Consider the following 24,965-nt stretch of genomic DNA (forward strand, 5'->3'; position numbering starts at 1 on the left):
CAGAAAAAAGATAGATGGTAATAAGATAATAAGAGACTTGTCCAAGCAACAATCAGTATCAGAGGCAAAATTTAAACCAGGTTGGATCTTCTGGCTAACATCCCTTCAACTCTGTTGGACTTCATACACTGCTTCTCTGTCTAGTGCCTGAATACTAAAACCAAGTGAAGTACATTGGAATTACTCACAGGACACCACAGCCTTGCTTTCCAACTTCTCTTTACTAAGTAGGAAATATGTGCTATCAAAACAAAGATTTGGTTTGATTTTAGAGTCAGAGAAATTTCCTTGATGAAATAATTATCCAACTACGACACCATCCCCCCAGACAATAACTTAGGTCACCTGCATATTAGATGTCAGGCACAAGTAAAAACTAGTAAAGTCATGGGCCCCTAGGAATATATCTAAAATACACCTACTAGCTTTTTCCAAAATGGAGACCACAAATCATCATCTGCAATATTCCAGCTGGATCAGGGAAGAGAGTATCTCACAAATATGGGAAAAGCATATTTTTTAAAAAAGTATATTGTGTCCAGGACACAATCAGGTCAGGATTTCTGCTGAATATAGTCATTAGTGTATTTAAGTTATCACTAGGGCTTCCCAACTTAAGGTTGAATTTTTCAAATAGAAAGAAACAAAAAGATTAAGGGGGAGAGAGAAAGGTGCCACAACAGAAAAGGTGTCCCCAGTGCACTAGGGACCAGGTGTGAAACTCGGTTTCATGTATGACAAAGCTGGCACCCTCTCAGGTGAGCTATCTCACCAGCTTATATAACCATCAGTTTAAAATTAGGAAATTGGTAGTGAATGACCTCGCAAGGGTAAAGTAGAGGCAGACTCAAGAAGTAGGTTTTGGTTCTGTTTTTATTTTTTATTTATTTATTTTTTTATTTAAGAAAGGATAAATGGACAAAACCAATTGTGTGGAGGGGTACAACTCCACACAATTCCCACCACAAAATCTCCATAACCCACGCCCTCCCCTGATAGCTTTCCCACTCTCTATCCCTCTGGGAGCATGGACCCAGGGTCATTGTGGGTTGTAGAAGGTGGAAGGTCTGGCTTCTGTAATTGCTTCCCCGCTGAACATGGACGTTGACTGGTCAGTCCATACTCCCAGTCTGCCTCTCTCTTTCCCTAGTACGGTGGGTCTCTGGGGAAGCGGAGCTCCAGGACACATTGGTGGGGTCTTCAGTCTAGGGAAGAGTGGCCGGCATCCTGATGACATCTGGAACCTTGGTGACTGAAAAGAGAGTTAACATACGAAGCCAAACAAATTGTTGAGAAATCATGGACCCAAAGCTTATAATAGTGGAGAGGAAGTGTTAGGGGGGTACTCACTGCAAACTCTAGTGTACTTCTGCTTTCAGGTATATATTTTGCAGTAGTTTGCGGATACATGTGAACATAAGCTCTCTCTCACAGAACCTGGTGTATATCTAGGTTTTGGGACTTTGTTAGAAAGTGAACCACCTGAGATGGAATTAGAGTATACTATGAAAGGAAAGGTCACACCTGAGTAATGAAGCTGAAGGGTTGTCATTCCACACGTGAAGTCTCTGGACACAGTCTGAAGTGAAGCATGTTGAGGTGGCCATCATTGCGTTGGTTAGGTTCTGATTGGCAGATGCAATATTATTTGGTATGGATTGGGAGAGGCATATGGGGAAGTGGGCCCTATCCAAGGGTTCCAGGACTGGGGGAAGTAGAGGCTCTATAGTGGAGATAGTGAGGTTCCTGCTGTCTTAGGGTTCAAAAAGACAATCGATAGTTAATGTTATTATCACATTATTTGGTAATTGGGTTAACTTTGAAAAGTCCTTTTATTAGGGTTTGCTGTACAGTACCCAGTATCTTGTATATAGCTCAGAGGACATCCAAAAGGCTAACAAACATATGAAAAACTGCTCTAGGTCACTTATTGTCAGAGAAATGCAAATTAAGACAACACTAAGATACCACCTCACTCCTTTAAGAATGGCATACATCAAAAAGGGCAGCAGCAACAAATGCTGGAGAGGTTGTGGGGACAGAGGAACCCTTTTACATTGCTGGTGGGAATGTAAATTGGTCCAGCCTCTGTGGAGAGCAGTCTGGAAAACTCTCAGAAGGCTAGACATGGACCTTCCATATGATCCAGTAATTCCTCTCCTGGGGTTATACCCCAAGGACTCCATAACACCCAACCAAAAAGAGGTGTGTACTCCTATGTTCATAGCAGCACAATTCATAATAGCTAAAACCTGGAAGCAACCCAGGTACCCAACAATAGATGAGTGGCTGAGAAAGCTGTGGTATATATACGCAATGGAATAGTATGCAGCTATCAAGAATAATGAACCCACCTTCTCTGACCCATCTTGGACAGAGCTAGAAGGAATTATGTTAAGTGAGCTAAGTCAGAAAGATAAAGTTGAGTATGGGATGATCCCACTCATCAACAGAAGTTGAGTAAGAAGATCTGAAAGGGAAACTAAAAGCAGGACCTGACCAAATTACAGCAGGAGCCTCACATCTCCACTATAGAGCTTCTACTTCCCCCAGTCCTGGAACCCTTGGATAGGGCCCACTTTCCCGTATGCCTCTCCCAATCCATATCAAATAATATTGCATCTGCCGATCAGAACCTAACCAACACAACGATGGCCACCTCAACATGCTTCACTTCAGACTGTGTCCAGAGACTTCACGTGTGGAATGACAACCCTTCAGCTTCATTACTCAGGTGTGACCTTTCCTTTCATAGTATACTCTAATTCCATCTCAGGTGGTTCACTTTCTAACAAAGTCCCAAAACCTAGATATACACCAGGTTCTGTGAGAGAGAGCATATGTTCACACGTATCCGTAAACTACTGCAAAATATATACCTGAAAGCAGAAGTACACTAGTTTGCAGTGAGTACCCCCCTAACACTTCCTCTCCACTATTCCAAGCTTTGGGTCCGTAATTGCTCAACAATTTGTTTGGCTTCGTATGTTAACTCTCTTTTCAGTCACCAAGGTTCCAGATGTCATCAGGATGCCGGCCACTCTTCCCTGGACTGAAGACCCCACCAATGTGTCCTGGAGCTCCGCTTCCCCAGAGACCCACCCTACTAGGGAAAGAGAGAGGCAGACTGGGAGTATGGACCGACCAGTCAACGCACCTTTTCAGCAGGGAAGCAATTACAGAAGCCAGACCTTCCACCTTCTACAACCCACAACCCACAATACCCTTGGTCCATGCTCCCAGAGGGATAGAGAGTGGGAAAGCTATCAGGGGAGGGGTTGGGATATGGAGATTGGGTGGTGGGAATTGTATGGAGTTGTACCCCTCCTACCCTATGGTTTTGTTAATTAATCCTTTCTTAAATAAAAAAGAAAAAAAACAGACTGAATCTTTTTAATATATAGGCTGTGTATTTGATATGCGGACTCTCTCAAAAGTCTAGACCAAGTAGATCAGAAGCAACCAATAGCACAGCTATATACAAGATACTGGGTTCTGTTTTTATTTTTATATTTTATTATTTTATTTTTATTAGTGATTTGATTGATGATAGTTTGATTATAAGATTTCATGTTAAGTGAGATTAGACAGAAAGAGAAGTATGTATATGGAGTGATATCAATCTCAAACAGAAGTTTAAAAATAAGAACAGAAAGGAAAACACAAAGCAGAACTTGGACTGGGTTTGGTGTATTGTGCCAAGGTAAAGGACTCTGGGGGAAGAGGGTGTTTTCAGGTCATGGTGCTAGATGGTGGAGGAGGACCTCGGCTGGGGGTAAGGGTGTTTTGTAGTAAACAGAAATTTTACACATGCACCAACAAGTGTATTTACTGTAAGCTATTAATCCCCCCACCAATTAAAAATATATAAGATATCAGGAATATGGTTTCACATGACAATTATCACCAAAGTTCTGTGTCTCTGCCCCCAGTAACCAACATAGTTCTCAAAAAGTCTAAAAGACAGTTTGGTTCCCTTTTTCTTTCTCTTTTAATCTCTCATTTTCATAATCATAATATCTCTCATTATCTTCTTCCTTTCCTTTCTTCCTGCCATTCTTTTTCTGCAAGTTCATACACTTTATCTGTATCCTACATGGAAGCAAAATTATCTTGTAGTTCTCTTTCACCTCTGTACTTATTACACTTAGTATATTCATGAAAAGATTAGTTCAACCTCAGATCTTTTTTTTCTATTTCTTTTTTTAAATTGATTTAATAGTAATCGACAAGACCCTAGGATAAGAAGGGTACAGTTGGGGATTCGGTGGTAGCGCAGCGGGTTAAGTGCACATGGCAGCAAAGTGCAAGGACTGGCTAAGAATCCCAGTTCTAGCGCTGGCTCCTCACTTGTGGGGGGGGTTGCTTCATGGGCGGTGAAGCAAGTCTGCAGGTGTCTGTGTTACTCTCCCCTTCTGCCTCCCCTCCTCTCTTGATATCTCTCTTCCCTATCCAAGAACAACAGCAATGATAACAATAGTAATAATGACAACAACAAGGGCAACAAAAATGGGAAAAATGACCTCCATCAGTGGATTTCTAGTGCAAGTACCGAGCCCCAGCTGGAGGAGAGAGAGAGAGAGAGAAAGAGAGAGGAGAGAGAATGGGTAATATTACATACTATTCCCAAAACCAGAGTTCTATATCCCATGCCCTCCATTAGAAGCTTTCCTATTCTTTATCCCTCTGGGAGTATGGACTCAGGGTCTTTATGGGGTGCAAGAGGTGGAAGGTCTGGCTTCTGTAATTGCTTCTCCACTGGATAAGGGTACTGGCAGGTCAATCCATACTCCCAGCCTGTTTCTTTTTTTTTAATTTATAAAATGGAAATATTGATAAGACCATAGGGTAAGAGGGGCACTACTCTACACAGTTCCCACCACTAGAACTCTGTATCCAATCTTCTCCCTTGATAGCTTTCCCATTCTTTGTTGCTCTGGGAGTATGGACCCAGGATCATTGTGGAGTGCAGAAGATGGAAGGTCTGGCTTCTACAATTGCTTCCCCACTGAACATGGGCGTTGGCAGGTCAATCCATATGCCCAGCCTGTCTCTCTCTTTCCCTAGTGGGGTAGGGAACTGGGAAGGTGGGGTTCCAGGACAAATTTGTGGGGTCATCTGCCCAGGGAAGCCACATTGGCATCATGGTATCATCTGGAACCTGAGGGTTGAAAAAGAGTTAAGATATAAAGCAGAACAAGTTGTTGACTAATCATGAGCCTAAAGGCTGTAATATTGCAGATGATGATTTGGGGTCTCCGTTTTGGAAAAAGCTAGTAGGTCTATTTTAGGTATATTCCAAGGGGCCCATGACTTTACTAATTTTTGCCTGTGCCTGACATCTAATATGCAGATGACCTAAGTTATTGTCTGGGGGATGGTGTCATAGTTGTAAAAAGAACCAGAAAGCTGGATCAGGGAAGAAAGTATCTCACAAATATGGGGAAAGTATATAAATATTGTTAACTGTAAACCCCATCAATTTGATCTGGGGCCCATAGTCAGCACAGGAGCCTATGTAACCTCTGCATCCCTGTAGGTCTGAGTTCATATTCCATGGTCATGGCTAGGAACGTTCCAGGCTATGCCAATTTCAGGACCATCATCCTCGGATGATAGACAGACTATGCTATCCAACCTCCCTTTGGAGAATGGAACACTCCCGATGCTTGTTGATCCTCATTGGGGGTCAAGTCCTATAGAGGCCCACAGAGGGGTCCATTATGTAGTTCCTGCTGGAGATGACCAGTGACAGCGGTGAGTGGAATCTGTTAGAGGTCTAAGCCCACCATGTCTATGTCAGAATCCCAGGTCTCCCTGACTAGGGTCCCAAGTGATGGGGTGACCTGGTAGTGATTAAAGAATCATCATTAAAGTATGCCAGTTTCTTGCCCTTATTGAGCTTTTGTAATCCTTACTTTGTCTAACAAGGTTAGCTTTGGAGTAATTGGAGGGACATGCAATAGGAGGAAGGTGAGGAAGGTATCTAGGTCTAAATAGAGACTATTTGATTAGGTATTTTATAGTGTCTTTTTAGGTCTTTCTGCTTGCTTGCTACATTTATTGACTCACTGAAAACTACTTTGCACTTTTCTTTTAAGGTCTATGTTCCCCCCCAGCTTATGGATACATGTACATATGCCCTATCTCATGGACCCTGGTCAATATCTAGGTTTTGAGGTTTATTAAGAGGTGCACCACCTGAAGTGAAATTAAGGAGTCCTGTGAGCTAGGAACAGTCTCACAAGAATAATGAAGCTGGTGGGTTGACATTCCACACCTGATGTATCTGGATGCAGTCTGAAGTGGAACAAGCCAAGGTGGTACTGGTTGCACTGAACGGGTTGGGATCAGCAGGTGCTATATCAATTGGTATGAATTGGGAGAAGCATGCAGGAAAGTAAACCTCACCTTAGAGGTTTCAGGACTGGGAGAAATATGGTTTTATAGAAAAGGGGGAAGGTTCCTGCTGTCTTAGGGTTTAAGAAAGCAGTAGATAGTTACAACTATAACCAAATCATTTGGCAATTGGGTTAACTTTGAAAGTCCCATTGTTTGGATTTGCTGACGTATATAAGACCTCACCAAATTTATATATTTCTATCTTTGCCTAGTGGGGTTCTGGAGAGATGGGGTTTCAGAACACACGGGTGAGGTCGTCTATCCAGGGAAGTCAGGTTGGCATCATAGTAGCATCTGCAAATTGGTCACTGAAAAACATTAAGATATAAAGCAGCTTGCTGCACTTATTTGCACTGCAAACTATTGTGTATTTTTACTTTAAGGCATATATTTTTCTCTAACTTATAGATACATGTGCACATGTGTTCTATCTCATGGGCTCTGGTCTTATCTAGGTTCTATGGCTTTGTTAGGAAGTGTACCACCCAAAGTGGAATTAAAGAGTTCTATGAATTAGGTGAGGTCTCACCAGAGCACTAGAGCTGAAGGGTTGACATCCTATGCCTGTCATCTCTGGACAAAATTTGAAGTGAGACATTTCAGGGTGGTACTGGTTGCACTGATTTGGTTGAGATCAGCAGATGCAATTCAAATTGTAGGGATCTAGAAAAGTATGAGGGAAAACAAACGACACCCCAGATGTTCCAGGATGGGGAGAAATATGTGTCTTTTTTATTTTTTTTAAAGAATGGGGAAATTTCCTGCTGTCTTAGAGTTTAAGAAAGCAATATATAGTTATTGTTATAACCAAATTATTTGGGAATTTGTTTTACTTTGAAAATCCCATAGTTAGGAGTTGCTGAATCATACAAGGTTTCACCATGATTTATGTTATTTAATGCTATTTACAAATAACTGTATCTTATATACAGACAAGACCTGTTGCTTCTGGTCTCCCTGGTCTAAGATTATAGGTGATTTAATATTTCAAAGATAAGGTCATTATAAGAGATGTATTAACAATTTAAGCCCACTGTTAAAATTCAATCAGGTTACGAATTTGAAACCTCAATTGCTTAGATTGAAGGAATATATACTCAGAACTGGGGTCTATGCATCAGGAAGTTATAGCTGTTCAGTCTCTTTTTCCCTTCTCATATTGACTAAATAGTGGTTTATAAGACTATATGTTAATAATAGTATATATTAACACCATTCCTACTACCAGAGGTCTATGTCCCTATCTCCTATCCCCTATAGTGAAGCTGAAAATCTACCCATCACCATCCCCCAGAGTTTTCTACCTTGAGACAGTACTCCAAACTCAGTCAAATTCTGCTTTCTGTTCTTCTTTTTCAACTTTGCTTAAGAGTGGGATCATAAACTTTGTTTATGAGTGGGATCATCCTCTCTTCCTGGCTTATCTCACTTAACATAATTACTTCTAGCTCTATCCAAGATGAATTGAAGAAGGTGAGTTCATTGTTCTTAATAGCTGAGTAGTATTCCATTGTGTAGCCTGTTAAAATTTTAAATGCAGTACTGGAAAGTAATAACTCATTCAATAGGGAGAATGTCCTGCCATGTTTATGACCCAGGCTTTAGCCCCAGCACACAATATGGGAAGTGGTACCACAGCACTAGGGGGAAGTTCTGGTGCTACAATATCTCTCCCTCTCTATATGTCTGCGTATCTCTCTCTCTTTATATATGGATTTTAAAATGTTAATCAACAGAGTCTCACATGTGTGAATTCTAGCTGCCACTCACTCTAAAATTTATTTTTAAAAAAGCAACTTCATTTTCTAGAGAGGCAGTAGCCGGCATAGTCATGTATTGGCTTCTGTGTTTCTTCAGTATGGCTTGACATCTGTTCCCACTGATACATCTTCTTTCTAAACTTCTGGCCTGCTTTCTCTTATAGGAAAGCATTATAATAATGTATTATCTATTGGTATACACAAGAATGAAATGAGCTGATGGAAAAGGAAGCACTTAGTAATGCATGAACCACCAGAAAATACAAGATATTGTCTTTCTTTCTGCCTCACTTCTAATTGCTCAGAGGTGGTATTTGTTTGGAAAACTTAAGCAGAAAAATGTGGTCAGCAGTAGTGGAATGACCATGAAACCAGTGGATAGTTGCCGGAATCACAGATGTAAGAGAAGCATGCTGCCATACTGAAGTGGAGATGCTTTGAATCTGAAATACTGACTTAGGTAAACAAGCACATACTCTGTAAACATCTCCGTTACTAATCAGCCAGGATGGGGAAACCCAGGCTGCAAATCACACTTAATTGTTTGCATATGCTCTTTAAGCTCTCCATTTGTGGCAACATGCTGCAACAGAAGGTGCTTTGCAATGCTGTCTGTAAACACATATTACATGAACCTGTTTGGAAATTAACTAAAATGAACAAATCATCCATTGTTCTGGAGAGCCCATTGTTGAGTGCTATAGAAACCATCCCAGCATTCAAACTGTTTTCTTTGAAATCCTAAGATTCATTAAGATTGGATTTAATATAATGACCCCAATTGTCCAAAACTTGAAATTGGTGGCCTCCAACAGTATCCTCCTCCTCCCCCTCCCCCTTCCCCTCCCCCTCCTCCTCCTCCTCCTTTTTCTTTCCTAAAAGAGTAGGGTTTCTCAGCAACAACACTGTTGACATTTGGGATCATATATTTGTGGTCTAGGGACGACCATGGATACTATAGTAGTAGTACTCCTACTCACAAGAAGCCAATACACACTCTCCAGTTGTAAGATCCAGAAATAACAGCAACAACAACAAATGACATCCACAAAAGACAATGACAAGTGTCTCCTAGTAAGCAAGATGCTACCAACTGAGAACCAGCAAGAAAAGACTCCTGTGATAACTGCCCTGAGTTAGTGATTCTGAACAGAGGTAGACCTTATAGAGGTATATGCAGCCTCTGGCTAGGATGAGACAATTAGGAGTTCTCTGTGAGTAAATCTGAAACAGAGAGTGAAAACAATTTTTGTTTCAGCTGGTCATCCTCAAGTTGTCATTGCCATAAAAAGTAATGAGTGAGAAAGCTGGTATTGGCTTGGCCTGTGAAAGCATAAGCTTTAGTCAAGACATGAATGTAAGCAAGTATATCTGCAAGAATTGGCTCTGTAAACAATTCACAGAGGCTTAAACCAGAAAACATCTACTTTCAGTAAGGTTGTCATCCACCATGAGTAAGTGCTGATGGCCTCAATGTCTCACCTATATTCCTCACTATAGGTCATATTATCTCATGAAACAGAATCAGGATCCAGGGAGACAAGAGGAGAGCAGGAGTTAATTATAATCAGGGAGTCATTAAGACTCAGATTTATGGTTGTTGGTGTCTACTGGATGTGCAGAGTCACTCTAAGGCAATCTGGTATCTCCTTTCTTGCACACATATGTATGCAATATACCCATCCACACAGGTGCATATGCACAAATGTACTGGAACTACTGGGCAAGATCCTTATTCTGGTTCTAACTCTGGAACAAGGATTGAGCCCTGAAAAAAAAAGAGTGCTAATAATGAAGCTATGCACATGTGACCCGCTCTAATGTATTTAAGTAGAGATGCAGTATGATAGATTGCTCCTGAACTGAGCAGTGCAGTGCTGGACCCTCAGCAATGCAGACCAGCCTTTTCTGGTAAAAACAAAATGGTGGCCTGGAAAGTATTACAGCAGTGATGCACAAAACTTGCAGGTATGAGGTACTGTGTTTGGTCCCTCTGCACTGTATATGTCAGAATGATGTTCTGGTGTTCTCTCTTACTCACTCACTTGCTCACTCTCTCATTAGTAAATATCTTTAAAAGAAAATGTACTCAAATACCAATTACGTAGCATCATATTAAGGAGGAATATATTTGTAGTTATGATTTTATCAAAATCTTAGCATGCATGTGGTACCCTATAAGCTTTTATTAAACTGTATGCTACAGTCTTTTGTTCTGTCTGTGTGCAAATTCTTCTCAGACACATGGTTACATGTGTCAGGTTTCTTTTGAGGCCTGACTGGCTCTAATCCCACACACCTGCATATAGTTGTTATTGCTCTGCTGATTACAAAGACAACTGTGTGCTAGGGTGGTATGAGGCTTCACCTTATCCTCAGGTAGGGTGGGGAGGCAGACGATGTGAACATGGAGGATACTTTAATTTCAAAGAAGGCCAACCTTGATTGACTAAGATGTAATACTATATCCCCACCCCAGCTGATGGCCCTAGGAGTAGGAGCCTGTCATCTCTCAGTAAACTCTTTTCTTTCTCTTGACCTTTAAATTTAATAATTTCTTCTAATTCCTCAACTAGTCAACTTACTTCTTTTATTGCAATATTGATGTAAACAATTGCATACATAGAAGTTGAAGAAATCATTTAAAGTTGCACATCTGATCATACCATTCTTTTCTTCAAAATTCTCATCTCTCTCAGATTAAGGAAGAATTCTTTCAGTGTTCTCAATAGAACTAAAATATTAAACTGCTACGTTATGTCTCTACAACTGTCCCTCAGTAAAACCACTGATATGACACTGGCCCCTTGCTCTCAGTTAATCAAAAATTAATCCAGCAGCTTTGGAGTTTCTTTCCTGTACTGCTAATCTTGGTTTAATATGCCATTTTATACTAGTCTCTGGTTACATATCATCTCATTAGAGAGGAGTAATCATCTCACCCATCTCTCAGTAGACTTTAAAAAAATCCTATATAGCTCCAAGTCAGAAATGTGCTACAGGTATCCTAGAGACCTCTGCTTTTTATCCCCAATATCCTCCCCAGCCTGTCACATCTCTCTTCCTTTCTCCTATTGACTCTTTTGAGTATAAAAAGCAGATAATGAAACACCTTGCTTTTAGTAACCCTTTACTTTTAAGGTGTGAGATTTAAATCCCCTAATCTGGTGAATTCTAATATAGACTTTGTCTTCAATATTGAGAACCATTTTTAGTAGAACAGCTTTAAACACTACTATCTGTTATTTCCCATGAAAATAGAAAGGACAACTAAAGCATCTATTCTGGGGTCATTGGTTGGAAGAATACTATGGAACTGGCATTTTTTCCCTCCCAGTAAGTAAAATTTCACTGGGTCACTCCACATGCTGCTGCTGGCTGAGCAACCAATGGGCAGATCCCCTGAATTTCTTGTTCTCTTTTGTCTGCAGGTGTTGCTTTAAGTTCTGGGTAAGTTTTCCAGTCTTCCTTTGCAGTGTTTCCTCTGAACCCATGTATAAATAGTCTGGGATTCTTAAATCTTTTTCATTAGAAAATTCACCAGTTTTTTGTTTGTGTGTGTGTGTTTGTGTGTGTGTTTCTGTTTTGCTTTTACAACTTAGCTCTCCCTTTTTCAGCCCATAGCTCCTATCTGATGGCAAGAAAACATTTTCAAATATTTTCCCTGAAGTGTGGGTTCATTATGTCTTTTAAAATTTGTACTCTCTATATATGCCCTACTTCTGCAGCATGGCTCTGTCCCTAACTCTCTGCTTGTTGCTAAAACTCTCAGTCCCTGGAAGCCTTTGTTCTTTAGCAGAGAGCCTTTCCAGGAAGACTGCCTCTTGGAACTCTTCCTGGAAGGTTCCATTCCTCTAGCCCACAGCAACCAGAGCCCTGCCTGACTAGGGACTGGCTACTTCCACTTCCCACAGTCTGCTCTGACTCGCAGCCTCAGCATCCCTCTCAAGAGAGTTATAGAAGGAAATTAATGACAGTGGTACATTTCACAACGAAATGCTAAAATAGCAATCAGTGAAACTATTTCCCTGATGTGCAGGTCTAATGCGCTGTGTTGAATCAAAAGTCTTGCTCAGTGAGCCAACTCATTAAATCCTTATGAGCAACCATCCTCAGTTCTCTTTCACACACATTTTCTTGCTCATTCTGCCCCAGTTCAACCCTATCAGGGATGCTGTTCTTTGTACTTGCCTTGTAAAGTATCTCTTAGGGATGTTAGAGGCCAGGGTCATTAAAGGCAGTCACAATAGTCTATATTAATGGAAATAAAGGGAAAGTAGATAGTAAAAACAATTCTCCTCTCTTCACAGTACAGAATGAGTCATTTCCCCAAACCTCGTCCCTGTGTTCATACAAAATGTAAGGACTCAGACCTTGAAAGATTTCCATTGAGTACCTTTCATATTCTCAATCCAAGCAATGATTAGTTATATTCAGGGGATAAAAGAAAAGTAGGAAAAGTCTTGTATCACAAAACCTTGGACAATGCTGAAAAGGTTTTGGTCATTTTCATATTCTCTATTGTGTTCTCTCTCTCTTTCTCTCTGCATATATATACATATATATTAAAAGGAAGGATCAGGAAATGAATGTTCACTAAAAATCTAATTGACCAATTTGAAATTCCACCTAGTTTATTGTTTTCTCTCTCCATATTGTGGTAGAATCCAATTATTATGAGTAACATAAGCCCCAAAATGACATGAAACAGAAATAAATACAAAGAAGGAAAGTAAAATTACCCGAGCTATTCTACATTTAGTCCCACACCTTACTGAGAAATGGGGTTATTGGTTTAGATTGTATTATCTTGGCATTCTAACCTTGAGAGTACACTTTTTAGGCCATTTGTGACCTGCATGTCCACGTCACATTTAGAAATGAAGTGTGTCAATGACTTTTAAAATCATGGATGATTGCATTTTTATCAAACTTCTTGGAGTGTTTGAATACAGACTCCAGGATTAGAAACTTAGTGATATTCCTGTTAAAAAAATATTAAGATCAGGGCCATGTGGTGGCATATTTGCTTAAGCATGCATAGACAAGAACCTGCAGCAGGGATCTGGGTTTGAGCCCTGGGCTCCGCACCTACAGAGGGAATGTTTCACAAGCTTGATACAGGTCTGCAGATGTCCGTCTTTCTCACTCACCCTCTCTGTCTCCCCCTTCCTTCTCAATTTCTCTCTGTTCTATCCAATAAAAATTGGGTTGGTAAATGGCTGACAGGAGCAGTGGATTCATAGTACTGACACAAAACCCCAGCAATAACCCTGGGAGCAGGAAAAAATTATATATATATATATATATATATATATATATATATATATATATATATATATAATCATTCCTGATATGACAAGATAGAGACTCAGATCTTGCTCAGATCAGTGACATAATTCTGAACATTGCCTATTATATGTAAATAAACAATAATTCAGACTTTGATTTACAGCCTGGATTCTTTTCTGTATGGCCTTCATGCCCTCTTCAAAGGCGATTTTAGAATAACAGCACGAGATGAGTGGGTCTTTGCTGATATGGACTTACTGCATAAGGTTGTTGTTCCAGCTATCAGGATGTCCCTAAAGCTTCACCAGGTAAAAGTCCATGTTTGAAAAATGTCTAAATCTGAATCATTAAGAAAAAAATTAATGTTTAAAGATAATTGGCCTATTACTTAAGTAACTGAACATTAAGACTGTTTGGATAGTTTTGATATTGGCCAGTGCTAATTTGTCCTCAAGAACTACTAGAAGGTGACAATATTCTTCTAGGGTGCAAGAGGGGAACTAATCAGAGAAGACAGCAGATAAAAAAATTCCCAAGATGAATCTTATAGTCACATAAACCTAAGCCATGGCACTGTTTCCATAGATGAATCCCAGCAGTTAGGGCAATGAGGTAAGAAGGTGCCCTCCTGGAAGCTCAGGATTCAGAGCAGTAACAGGGAAGAGAGTGAGACATGAAGCAGAATAAACTTTGTAGGTCATTGGCTAAGTCACCATCTACATACTTAGCCAAGTACTACTATCCATCTTTCTCTAGCCATTGCTGAACCTATAATGAACTTCTTTTCCCCAGGACCAGTTCACTTGCCCTGATGAGTATGAAGACCCAGTAGTTCTCTATGAGGCCATCCAGTCCTTTGAAAAGAAAGTGGTCATCTGCCATGAGGGTGACCCAGCCTGGAGGGGAGCAGTACTCTCCAACAAGGAGGAGTTGCTCACTCTGCGGCATGTGGTGGATGAAGGCACAGACGAGTACAAGGTCATCATGCTCCACAGAAGTTTCTTAAGCTTCAAGGTGATCAAGGTACAGTGTCTGTACTTCAGCATTGGCCCACATTTCACATTTAGGGGAATGTGAGAAGGAAGAAAATTGCAATTGGCACCAACACTCAAATCCCATGCCAGCATATCTGTTCAGAGATGTAGTCTCAGAGGAGCACTGATGAGCAAGGAAAGGTGGGCCAAGGAGCCAGCAGGGGAGAGCTGCCTGCCCTTTCTAGCACCATTTCTTGCTTCAGAGAATCAATGTGTATAGAAGGGTTTTGGCAAAAATTCCTGGTAGGTACACAATTTGATAAAGGTCAGGTGTTACCTTACTTTTAAATATTTTCTAGTTCTCTAAAATTTTAGACCCTTCTCTGTACCTATCTCTGAACCTAAGAACTCCCTTCCCAATGATTCTTCTTTTTCTAAAGCTTCAAAGTGCTGAGACAGTATAAAAATGTTTCTTTTTATTTTCTCTCTTCCCCCATGGAAATAGTATCATATCCATCTTAGAAGACTGCTGTTGGACTTGACTGTAAAAAGAGCCCCAGTCACTTACTATAGGTTAGGAGTAGAGTCTGGAGGACACAAATCATATTCTTTTCTCTAATACCCCTTCCTCTTCACAGGTTAACAAAGAATGTGTCCGAGGACTCTGGGCTGGACAACAGCAAGAGCTCATATTCCTTCGTAACCGCAACCCAGAGCGTGGTAGCATCCAGAACAACAAGCAAGTCCTACGAAACTTGATTAATTCCTCCTGTGATCAGCCCCTGGGATACCCCATGTATGTCTCCCCCCTAACAACATCCTATCTAGGGACTCACAGGCAGCTGAAGAACGTCTGGTGTGGACCTGTCACTTTTGATCGCATTAGGATATGGTTTAGAATGAAGTGGTTAAGGTAGGTCTTTATACAACAAAGGCCTATGTTGAGATGCTGGGGAGAGGTGTGGGCATGCATCTTAATTAAGATTAGAATTTTAATTTTTTCTTATGGTTAAAACTCAGGTGGCATCTAACAGATCATATTGTATCAATGGGAAACCTCATATAGATAAAACTGTTTCCTTCATTCCATAGGCTCGAGATCAACTTGAGTTTTTGCAGAGCTATTGCCATCAGTGTTGTTGCTAGAACCAGCACTACTGATCCACAACTCCTACTGACCATTTTTTTTCCATTTTTAATTTTTTTTTCTATTACTTATTTATTTGCCTCCAAGGTTACTGCTGGGACTCATTTCCTGCACTAAAAATCCACTACTCCTGGAGGCCATGTTTGTTGCCCTTGTTGTTGTTATTATTGTCATTACTGTTGTTGGATAGGACAGAGAGAAATTGAAAGAGGAGGGAAAAATGGGGGGAGGGAGGGAGAGAAAAACACCTGCAGACACACTTTACCTCTTATGAAGCGACCCCCTGAAGTTGGGGAGCCGAGGGCTCGAACTGGGATCCTAGCATGTGTCCTTGCACTTCAGCTATGTGTGTTTAACCTGCTGTGCTGTCTGTCACCCAGACCCCTTTTCTTCCTATTCTATTTGATAGGACAGAAAGAAATTAAGAGTGGGAAGGGGGCAGATAGAGGGAGAGAGACAGACACCTGAAGACCTGCTTTACCACTCTTAAAGTCCCCCTGCCTCCCACCTCTTGGCAGGTGGGGAACAGAGGCTTGAACCTGGATCTTTGATCATGTTAAAGTGTGCACTCAACCAGGTATATCACCATCTGACCCAAGAGATAACTTTTTTTTGGAGGGACTGTTGCATATCTATACAGAGAATCAGTTCTGGGTTCCCCAATACTTGTCCCTGCTCTACTCTTCTATTTGCAATAATGCTTCTGATTAGATGGAATGAATTCTAAGAAGTTTTGCTGAATATGGCAGAGCTTCTCATAAGATTTAAAGGCAAAGGTATCTTGTGGAAATCGAAAACATCAGCTTTCCCACTCTGATACAGTTTATTCATTTGCTAGACATTAAACAAGCAAGGGAAGCCCCATCTCTATGAAACCCGGGTGTACTGTTCACTTGTTGAGTGTGGTCTTCAATCCTGGTTTAGACATGATGTGATGAGACATTTCAGAATGTTTTGGTGAGGTTTTGAAGCATTTCTCCTTCTCACAGAATGCGCAAGGACTGTGATGCAGGCCAGCATAGTGCTGGCAACATTGAAGACATAGATGAAGGGGGCACTCTGCCCATGGGAAGCAATAATGGCCCCAGAGGTGAGAGCCAGGAAAGTAGCACTGAACAGCCCAGAAAAGATGGGACCTACCACTATGAAGGAACACAAAGGACAGGTGGGTATAACATGGAACTAACAGTTACAAAGGAAGTTTTCATTTTTATGTGAGCTTTCAGGGTGGTATGGCCATAGATAAGCTTTCATTTTTAGTATCTCAATGACCATTTGACTGAGTACCTTCTATACCTGGCTGAGGTATATAGCAAATGGTCCCCAATGGCACTTTTGTCTTTCTATCAATCTGAGTCTTTTTTGTGTATGTGTGCAGACAGGCATCCTGCCCTCCTTATCTGCTTCTTTTTAAGTTTCATCCTTCTCCACTTCTACCTGGCACTTCTGAGGATAAGAAAAAGGGAAGCTGGAAAGATACTGAAGCAATAAGGCTTGCATAACTAACATCCAGAACTCTCAGGTTCAATCCCTAGTACTAACATATGCAAAAGCTAAGGAGTACCTTGACCTCTTCTTTCTGTCTACTTTTCTCTCATATATATATTGCCTGCAGGGTTATCACTGGGGCTCAGTGCTTGTACCACAAATCCATTACTCCCAGTGGCCATTTTTGTTTTTATTTTATAGGAAAGAAATTGAGAGGGGAGGTGGGACTAAAGGGGAGAAGAGACAAAGACACCTGTACACCTGTAGTATCTTCTTCACCACTTGTGAAGCATCCCCCTTGTAAGTGGGGAGTGGGGGGCTTGAACCCAGGTCTTTGCACATGTTAATGTGTATGCTTAATTCTGGGCATCACTGCCCAGCCCCCAGAAAATATTAATTTTAATAAAAACCTTGATTAAAATTAAAAAGGAAAGATGGGAGAGAAAAACAAAATGAAGGGCTTAATTTCACATAAAATCATAGAAACATTGCTTGGTTCATGAGTTATATACATACATGCATATAGGTAATAAACTACATTTTTTTATATTTTTTAATTTTTTTTTAATTTTTTTATTTAAGAAAGGATTAACTAAAAAAAACATAAGGTAGGAGGGGTACAACTCCACACAATTCCCACCACCCAATCTCCTTAACCCACCCCCTCCCATGATAGCTTTCCCATTCTCTAGCCCTCTGGGAGCATGGACCCAGGGTCGTTGAGGGTTGCAGAAGGTAGAAGGTCTGGCTTCTGTAATTGCTTCCCCGCTGAACATGGGCGTTGACTGGTCGGTCCATACTCCCAGTCTGCCTCTCTCTTTCCCTAGTAAGGTGTGTCTCTGGGGAAGCTGAGCTCCAGGACACATTGGTGGGGTCTTCAATCCAGGGAAGCCTGGCCAGCATCCTGGTGGCATCTGGAACCTGGTGATTGAAAAGAGAGTTAACATATGAAGCCAAACAAATTGAGCAATCATGGATTCCAAGCTTGGAATAGTGGAGAGGAAGTGTTAAGGAGGTACTCACTGCAAACTCTAGTGTACTTCTGCTTTCAGGTATATATTTTGCAGTAGTTTATGGATACGTGTGAACATAAGCTCTCTCTCACAGAAACTGATGTATATCTAGGTTATGGGACTTTGTTAGAAGGTGAACCACCTGAGATGAAATCAGAGTGTACTATAAAAGGAAAGGTCTCATCCAAGTAATGAAGCTGAAGGGTTGTCATTCCACACGTGAAGTCTCTGGACACAGTCTGAGGTGAAGCATGTTGAGGTGGCAATCGTTGCGTTGGTTAGGTTGTGATCGGTGGATGCAATATTATTTGGTATGGATTGGGAGAGGCATATGGGAAAGTGGGCCCTATCCAAGGGTTCCAGGACTGGGGGAAGTAGGGGCTCTATAGTGAAGATGTGCGGTTCCTGCTGTCTTAGGGTTCAAAAAGACAATCGATAGTTAGTGTTATCATCACATTATTTGGTAATTGGGTTAACTTTGAAAAGTCCTTTTGTTATGATTTCCTGTACAGTATCCAGTATCTTGTATATAGCTGTGCTATTGGATGCTTCTAATCTACTTGATCTAGGCTTGTAAGAGAGTCCGCATATCAAATACACAGCATATATATTTAAAAGATTCAGTTAGTGTTTTGAGAAACTTTGAGACGTACGACTGATTTTCCCCCTCTCATATTGATTAACTACTGATTTATATGTCTACATTTTGCTAGGAGTGTACATAAACACCATTCCCACCACCAAAAGACTGTGACCCATCCCTCCCACCCACTCCCACCCCCCACTGGCCCAGGAAGCTGCCACTCACCACAGGGTTTTTACTTTGGTGCCCTACTTACAATTTGATCAGGTCCTGCTTTTAGTTTCCCTTTCAGATCTTCTTACTCAACTTCTCTTGATGAGTGGGATCATCCCATACTCATCTTTATCTTTCTGACTTAGTTCACTTAACATAATTCCTTCTAGCTCTGTCCAAGATGGGTCAGAGAAGGTGGGTTCATTGTTCTTGATAGCTGCATACTATTCCATTGTGTATATCTACCACAGCTTTCTCAGCCACTCATGTGTTGTTGGGAATATGGGTTGCTTCCAGGTTTTAGCTATTATGAATTGTGCTGCTATGAACATAGGATTACATACCTCTTTTTGGTTGGGTGTTATGGAGTCCTTGGGGTATAACCCCAAGAGAGGAATTACTGGATCATATGGAAGGTCCATGTCTAGCCTTCTGAGAGTGTTCCAGACTGCTCTCCACAGAGGCTGTACCAATTTACATTCCCACCAGCAATGTAAAAGGGTTCCTCTGTCCCCACAACCTCTCCAGCATTTGTTGCTGCTGTCCTTTTTGATGTATGCCATTCTTACAGGAGTGAGGTAGTATCTTAGTGTTGTCTTAATTTGCATTTCTCTGACAATCAGTGACCTAGAGCAGTTTTTCATATGTTTGTTAGCCTTTTGGATCTCCTCTGAGGTGAATGTTTTGTTCATATCCTCTGCCGATTTTTGGATGGGGTCATTTGCTTTTTTGTTGCTAAGTTTGCTGAGCTCTTTATATATTTTGGTGATTAGTTTTTTGTTTGATGTATTGCATGTGAAGACCTTCTCCCATTCTGTGAGGGGTCTCCTTGTTTGTGTGATAGCAAGAATAGACAGTTATGCAAATCTACTATCCACTGTATATTCTAAGGGTAACAAGAGGGGAAAGTGAACTAGAGCAGAGATACACACATAGAGATTCCACTCTGAGTCAGATTTCTTCTCCAAAATAATTCAAAAATTCAGAAAGGCAAAGAAGAAGGAAGAAGTGTATGACAAGATTAAAAAAAGAGAGAGAGAGACAAGAGAGAGAAACGGTAGAAGATAAGAAAAAGAGTTGTAATTAAAGAGCAGTGAAAGGAACTTCCCAAATATGTATTAGTGAATTCAAAAAAGCACCCTGTTTGGTGGTGTGGGGGATCCTGCTAGGAGCTGGTCCCCGGGGACTGCTTGGGGGAGCGGGGGAAGGAGGTATGCTTGAAAGTTAAAAGGAAGAAAAAAAAGTTTTTTTTCCTCCTTTTTTCCCTACTCTAATTCTTAACCCAAATTAAGTTATAGTCACCTCCTGGTGTCACCGCTAGGACCCCTTATTGGCTGTCCTGCTAAAGGCAGAAAATCCTACCGTTTCCAGGAGATGTGGCTGGAGCTCAGCTGCTAGCAGCTTTTCAGTCCGCCATCTTCCGGGAACCCCCCCCCCCTCCAGACTTTTTTAAAGGATTTCTCGAAAATGAAAACTAGCTCCAAGTCCTTTGATCCAATGAGAGCTATACTCAAGAAGTAATGGATCCGCCCTAAGGGTCGCGGTGGTCTCCAGAGACTCCCAAGAGAAAGCCCCCGAGCTACAGTGCTCCCTCCCGGTCCTCTGCCGGCCGCCCAGCAGCGCTCTGCAACGGGTGGAGGAGCCGCCTTCCCGGGCGGAGGACAATGCCTGGCGCACCCGCCTTGCCCGGCACCGCCTGGGAAGTCTGTAGCAGCCGCTCGCTAGTCCATGCCACCTTTACTCTGATTCTTAACCCAAATTAAGTTATAGTCACCTCCTTGGTGTTACCGCTAGGACACCTTATTGGCTGGCCTGCTAAAGGCAGAAAATCCTACCGTTTTCAGGAGATGTGGTTGGAGCTCAGCCGCTAGCGGCTTCTCAGTCCGCCATCTTCCTGCCGCCGACCTAAACTACATTTTTAAGCTCTGATCTCATATGCAAATGTTCAATAAAAAATTAAGGAAAGAGAGTAGGGTTGTGATAGAAAAGAAGCAAGATGTGCAGGGAGAGGGAAAAAAGGGAGAGAATGACAGTAGAGAGAGAAGTTAACAGTGCCAGGCAGTGATGCACCTGCTTAAGTGCTCACATTACAGTGCACAGGGACCCACTTTTAAGCCCCTGGTGCCCACCTGCTGGGGGAAAGCTTCATGAGTGGTGAAGCAGGGCTGCAGGTATCTCTCTATCTCTCTCCCTCTCTATCTCCTCCTCCCCCCTTAATTTCACTCTGTCTCTATCCAATAATAATTAATACATAAATAAGCAAATTTAAGCAGGTGGATAGGTAGATGGTTATGATAATTGATAACAGTTTTTCAGAAGAGAGAAGGCTTCTCTCTCCCAGAACTCTGCCCCAAATCCTGAGCAGAGCCCTTGCCCCTACCTGAGATCCTCTGTGTGTGTCTAGTTCTCAGGCAAAGAGATTTTCAGTGTTTAATTAACAGTTTTTATCACATGAGAAATTTAACTTTCAAAATTACCTATGTGATTTTACAGGTGGAGAAATGCAAGGCAAGTTCCAAGTGTAGAAATATCAAAATATTTGACATTGGCTATTTGACATTGGGGACATATGTTCTAAAGGGCTTCTGACACCATGAAACTGGTTTGGGTTAGAAAGGGGTAGCATTCCTTTCTGCACCAAAATCTGAATGCTATAGGTAATGAATGTCCTCCCATTTATAGCTAAAGCCTGCAGCTGGAAACAATCAGACTTTTATGCCAGACATCAGAACAAGGTCTTCTGGGGCCCAAACCAGCTGTTAACTTTTCATTATTGCTTCTTAAAATTATTCCTACCAAGGTCACTCCTGGCTTTCCAGGATTTACAAGGTAATAGAAATGAATGACTAAAGATATGTCCCAGCCCTCGGGATCTGGCATCTACCTACAGCCCAAGGCTCTGAAACCAACTGTCCAGCTATGGGGGCTTTCTGGTGCTTTGATGTAAGCGTGTACTGCTGCCCCTGTTCTTTGTGTCCATTTTTATTCCTTTTCATAATGACCACCTGGAATGCCAATAGCAACCTTTTATGTGCCAGACCACATCCTATTTATGCTGACAGGCACTTTCCCTGTTAACTTGCAGCTGAAGAAACTGGGCATAGAGAAGTGAAGTCACTACCCAGAATCATCTAACTAGGAAAGTGGTAGCTGACTTGGGGTTCAGACCCAGACAAAATAGATCCAGGACCTATGGTTCCATCCACTATGGTTCCATTACCATGGCCCTAGGATGCTGCTTCACCTCATTAAATGTTGCCCTTGTGCTGAAGCCAGGGAACAAGCCAATGATGCCTCCTCACCATGCTCACTCTCAGCATGCCATCTGTGTTGCTGGCAGTGTCCCTCCCCTTCCTGACTTTGTTCTGGCTCCTGACTGGCAAAGGGTCCTCTGACAACTGATCTTCCTTCTGGCCCATAAGTCTGTAAAGATAATGCCCACATCTTCCAGAATCAGCCAGCTAGGGATCATTTTAGGTTGCCACATAGGCAGGAGGTAGTGGAAAAGGGCCCTTCTGTTCAACAGCTGGCATGCATGTGGAAAGAGGTTCTGTGTTATGGGGGTTATTCTGAAATGACTACCCCCTCAGAGAGTCAATATCTGGGATATGTGTGAAATGGACCAAGTCTGATATTCCCCACACCCTTTTTAAACAAAGGAAGAACTTCTCTTTTGCTCTCATTGACTGTTCCCACTGTTATAACAACTCACAAAATACTCCACATAGCTGCCACTTTCACTTACATCAACAATTCAAGTCATTCTTCTGCTGATTAACAGCTTCTCATATCTAAAAAAATGTGTTACTTTGTTAGGACAAGTGTAAAACTGAAAGAGTTGAACGACATAAATTAATCCCCATCTGGAGGGGGGAAGCTTTATGAACAATGGTGCAATGCTGTGGGTGTCTCTCTTTCTTCTTATCTTCACCTTCCCTCTCAATTTCTTTCTGTTTTATTAAATAAAAATAAAAATAAATAAACATGGAAAGGGGAAAAAGGGAAATAGTTTCTGGAGATGTGGATTCCCTGTGCAATTAAAGGGAAAAAACAAACAAACAAAAATTGATGTTCTCACAGTTCCAAGAAGTGTTCACAGTTGTTCCAGGCCTCAATCCCAGTTTCTGTTGTTTTTTGTTTTTCCTGGCAGTACTTAACCTTTTCAGTCTGTAGAAGCATCATCCCAATCCTTGCTTCCCAACATCACATGTGGCCTTGTCAATGTCTATATTTCCTTTCTTAAAATGAAGAAATGAAGATACTAGACAACCATACTGGGTAAGGGGGATCCAGCATGACCTACCCTTCATTAATTGCAACTGTAACATGCCTATCTCCAAATAAAGCCACCGTCTGAGCAGTGGGGGTGATAACTTTAGCTATGAATTCAGAGAGAGGATAATTCAGTCCTTACATGGAGTGCAAGGTTCTGCAGAAACTTGCTCTCCCTCAGTTGCCTCCTTCACTCCATCCTGGTGACTCATCTTGTTGGCCATGCATGTACCACTTCAGGACCTCTGAGGCTGCTACTTTCTCTTGCAAAAACATACTTCTGCCAGTTTTGGCACAGTTCTGGAGGGCTGGGACATCAGGTCCTTAGATCACAATTCCCAAGATGGACATCAACTATAGCCAAATTCTCTTCATCAAAGCTAAAAAGCACTAATGTTAAGAATTACTGATGCCAGGAGCTTGCCCCTGGTGCCCCAAACCCCCTGCCAGAATGTCACCAGGCCCTCTAGGAGATCTTGATGGAAAGCTGGATCCAATGGCCCATTCTTCTTATACCCCACCCTGCTCTGCCTCATCTCAGGAGGGACCTTGAGACCAAAATACTCTCTTGCTGATACCATGTGATAGGGTTTTGGGCACACCAAGCTGATGCAGTTCTGAGAAAATCCCCAGAGGACAGCTGACTGCCTTTCCTTCCCAAGAGGAGGGCCAAAATAAGATCTCCTGTAAATCACCATCTACCCCTAGAATTATCCACTCTCTAGATGCTACAGAATTTCCAACTGACCCACTAAAGAGCTACTGCAGAGCTACCACAATTTTAGGTTTTTAGGATTAGAAGGGAGCCAGTGAAATAAGGGAAGCTAAGGTGGTTGTGAGTCCCAGAGTCCTGCCCCACCTCATCCCACCCCCCAATCTGCCCAAACTTCAGGATGATGCAGAGACTTCCTATCATCTGCACACAGGCTTTGCGTATTAGCAGCTGCTGAAGGCTCTGCTATAAGGGCTCTTAGAGTCTTCTCTAAATCTCACTAGGAGTCTCCACAGCCTACCTGAGGCATTAGCAAAACATCTAGGGGTGCAGTGGGGAACTGTGCATCTAGAGACATTCTGAACATAGTGGCTCCCCTGAGAAAAACCTAGGAAGGCCCAATGTAGGTAAAGGGGCAACTTGTCTACCACACACTCAGGCCCTAGCACCTCTTCCATGCCGCCTGCAAAATTAAATATCACCTATTTACATCCATTGTAACTAAAGTGAGGATGGGTTACTGGCCACTTTCTACTATTGTTTTCTGTACTTGTTCACTCCCTATGGACTCCCATGGATAGATAGGGCTGTGTCTCTTTTCTCCTTGACCTTTAGCAGTTTAAAAACAGCCCCTGCCTTTTTTTAAATTGATTTAATTATGATCAACAAGTCTGTTAGGTAAGAGGGGTACAATTCTACACAGTTCCCACCACTAGAGTTCTGCGTCCCATCTCTTCCATTAGAAGCTTTCCTATTCTTTATCCCTCTGGGAGTATATGGATCCAGGTCATTACGGGGTGCAGAAGGTGGAAGGCCTGGCTTCCATAATTGCTTTTCCACTGGACAGGGGCATTGTCAGGTCAATCCATACTCCCAGACTGTTTCTATCTTTTCCTAGTGGGGCAGGGCTTTGGAGAGGCAGAGTTCCAGGACACACTGGTGAGATCATCTACCCAGGGAAGTCAGGTTGGCATTATGGTAGTATCTGCAACTTGGTGGCTAGAAGGTATTAAGATATAAAGCAGAACAAACTGTTTAATAATTAGGAACCTAAAGGTAATAATAAGACAGATGAGATTTGGGGTCTCCATTTTGGAAAAAGCTAGGAA

The 24,965-nt window shown here is 41.8% G+C and overlaps 1 protein-coding gene across 1 annotated transcript in view; it reads left to right on the forward strand.

Moving 5' to 3' along the window:
• PCNX2 (pecanex 2) overlaps positions 1 to 24,965 on the forward strand; it is a 345,728-nt gene that overhangs the window by 312,681 nt on the left and 8,082 nt on the right. Inside the window, exons 29-32 of the mRNA XM_007522914.3 lie at positions 13,618 to 13,762; positions 14,247 to 14,477; positions 15,067 to 15,341; positions 16,565 to 16,740. Of these exons, the coding sequence (XP_007522976.2) occupies positions 13,618 to 13,762; positions 14,247 to 14,477; positions 15,067 to 15,341; positions 16,565 to 16,740 (827 nt within the window). The remainder of the gene's footprint in view (positions 1 to 13,617; positions 13,763 to 14,246; positions 14,478 to 15,066; positions 15,342 to 16,564; positions 16,741 to 24,965) is intronic.

The sequence above is a fragment of the Erinaceus europaeus genome, chromosome 6, assembly GCF_950295315.1.
Source record: "Erinaceus europaeus chromosome 6, mEriEur2.1, whole genome shotgun sequence".
Lineage (NCBI taxonomy): Eukaryota > Metazoa > Chordata > Mammalia > Eulipotyphla > Erinaceidae > Erinaceus > Erinaceus europaeus.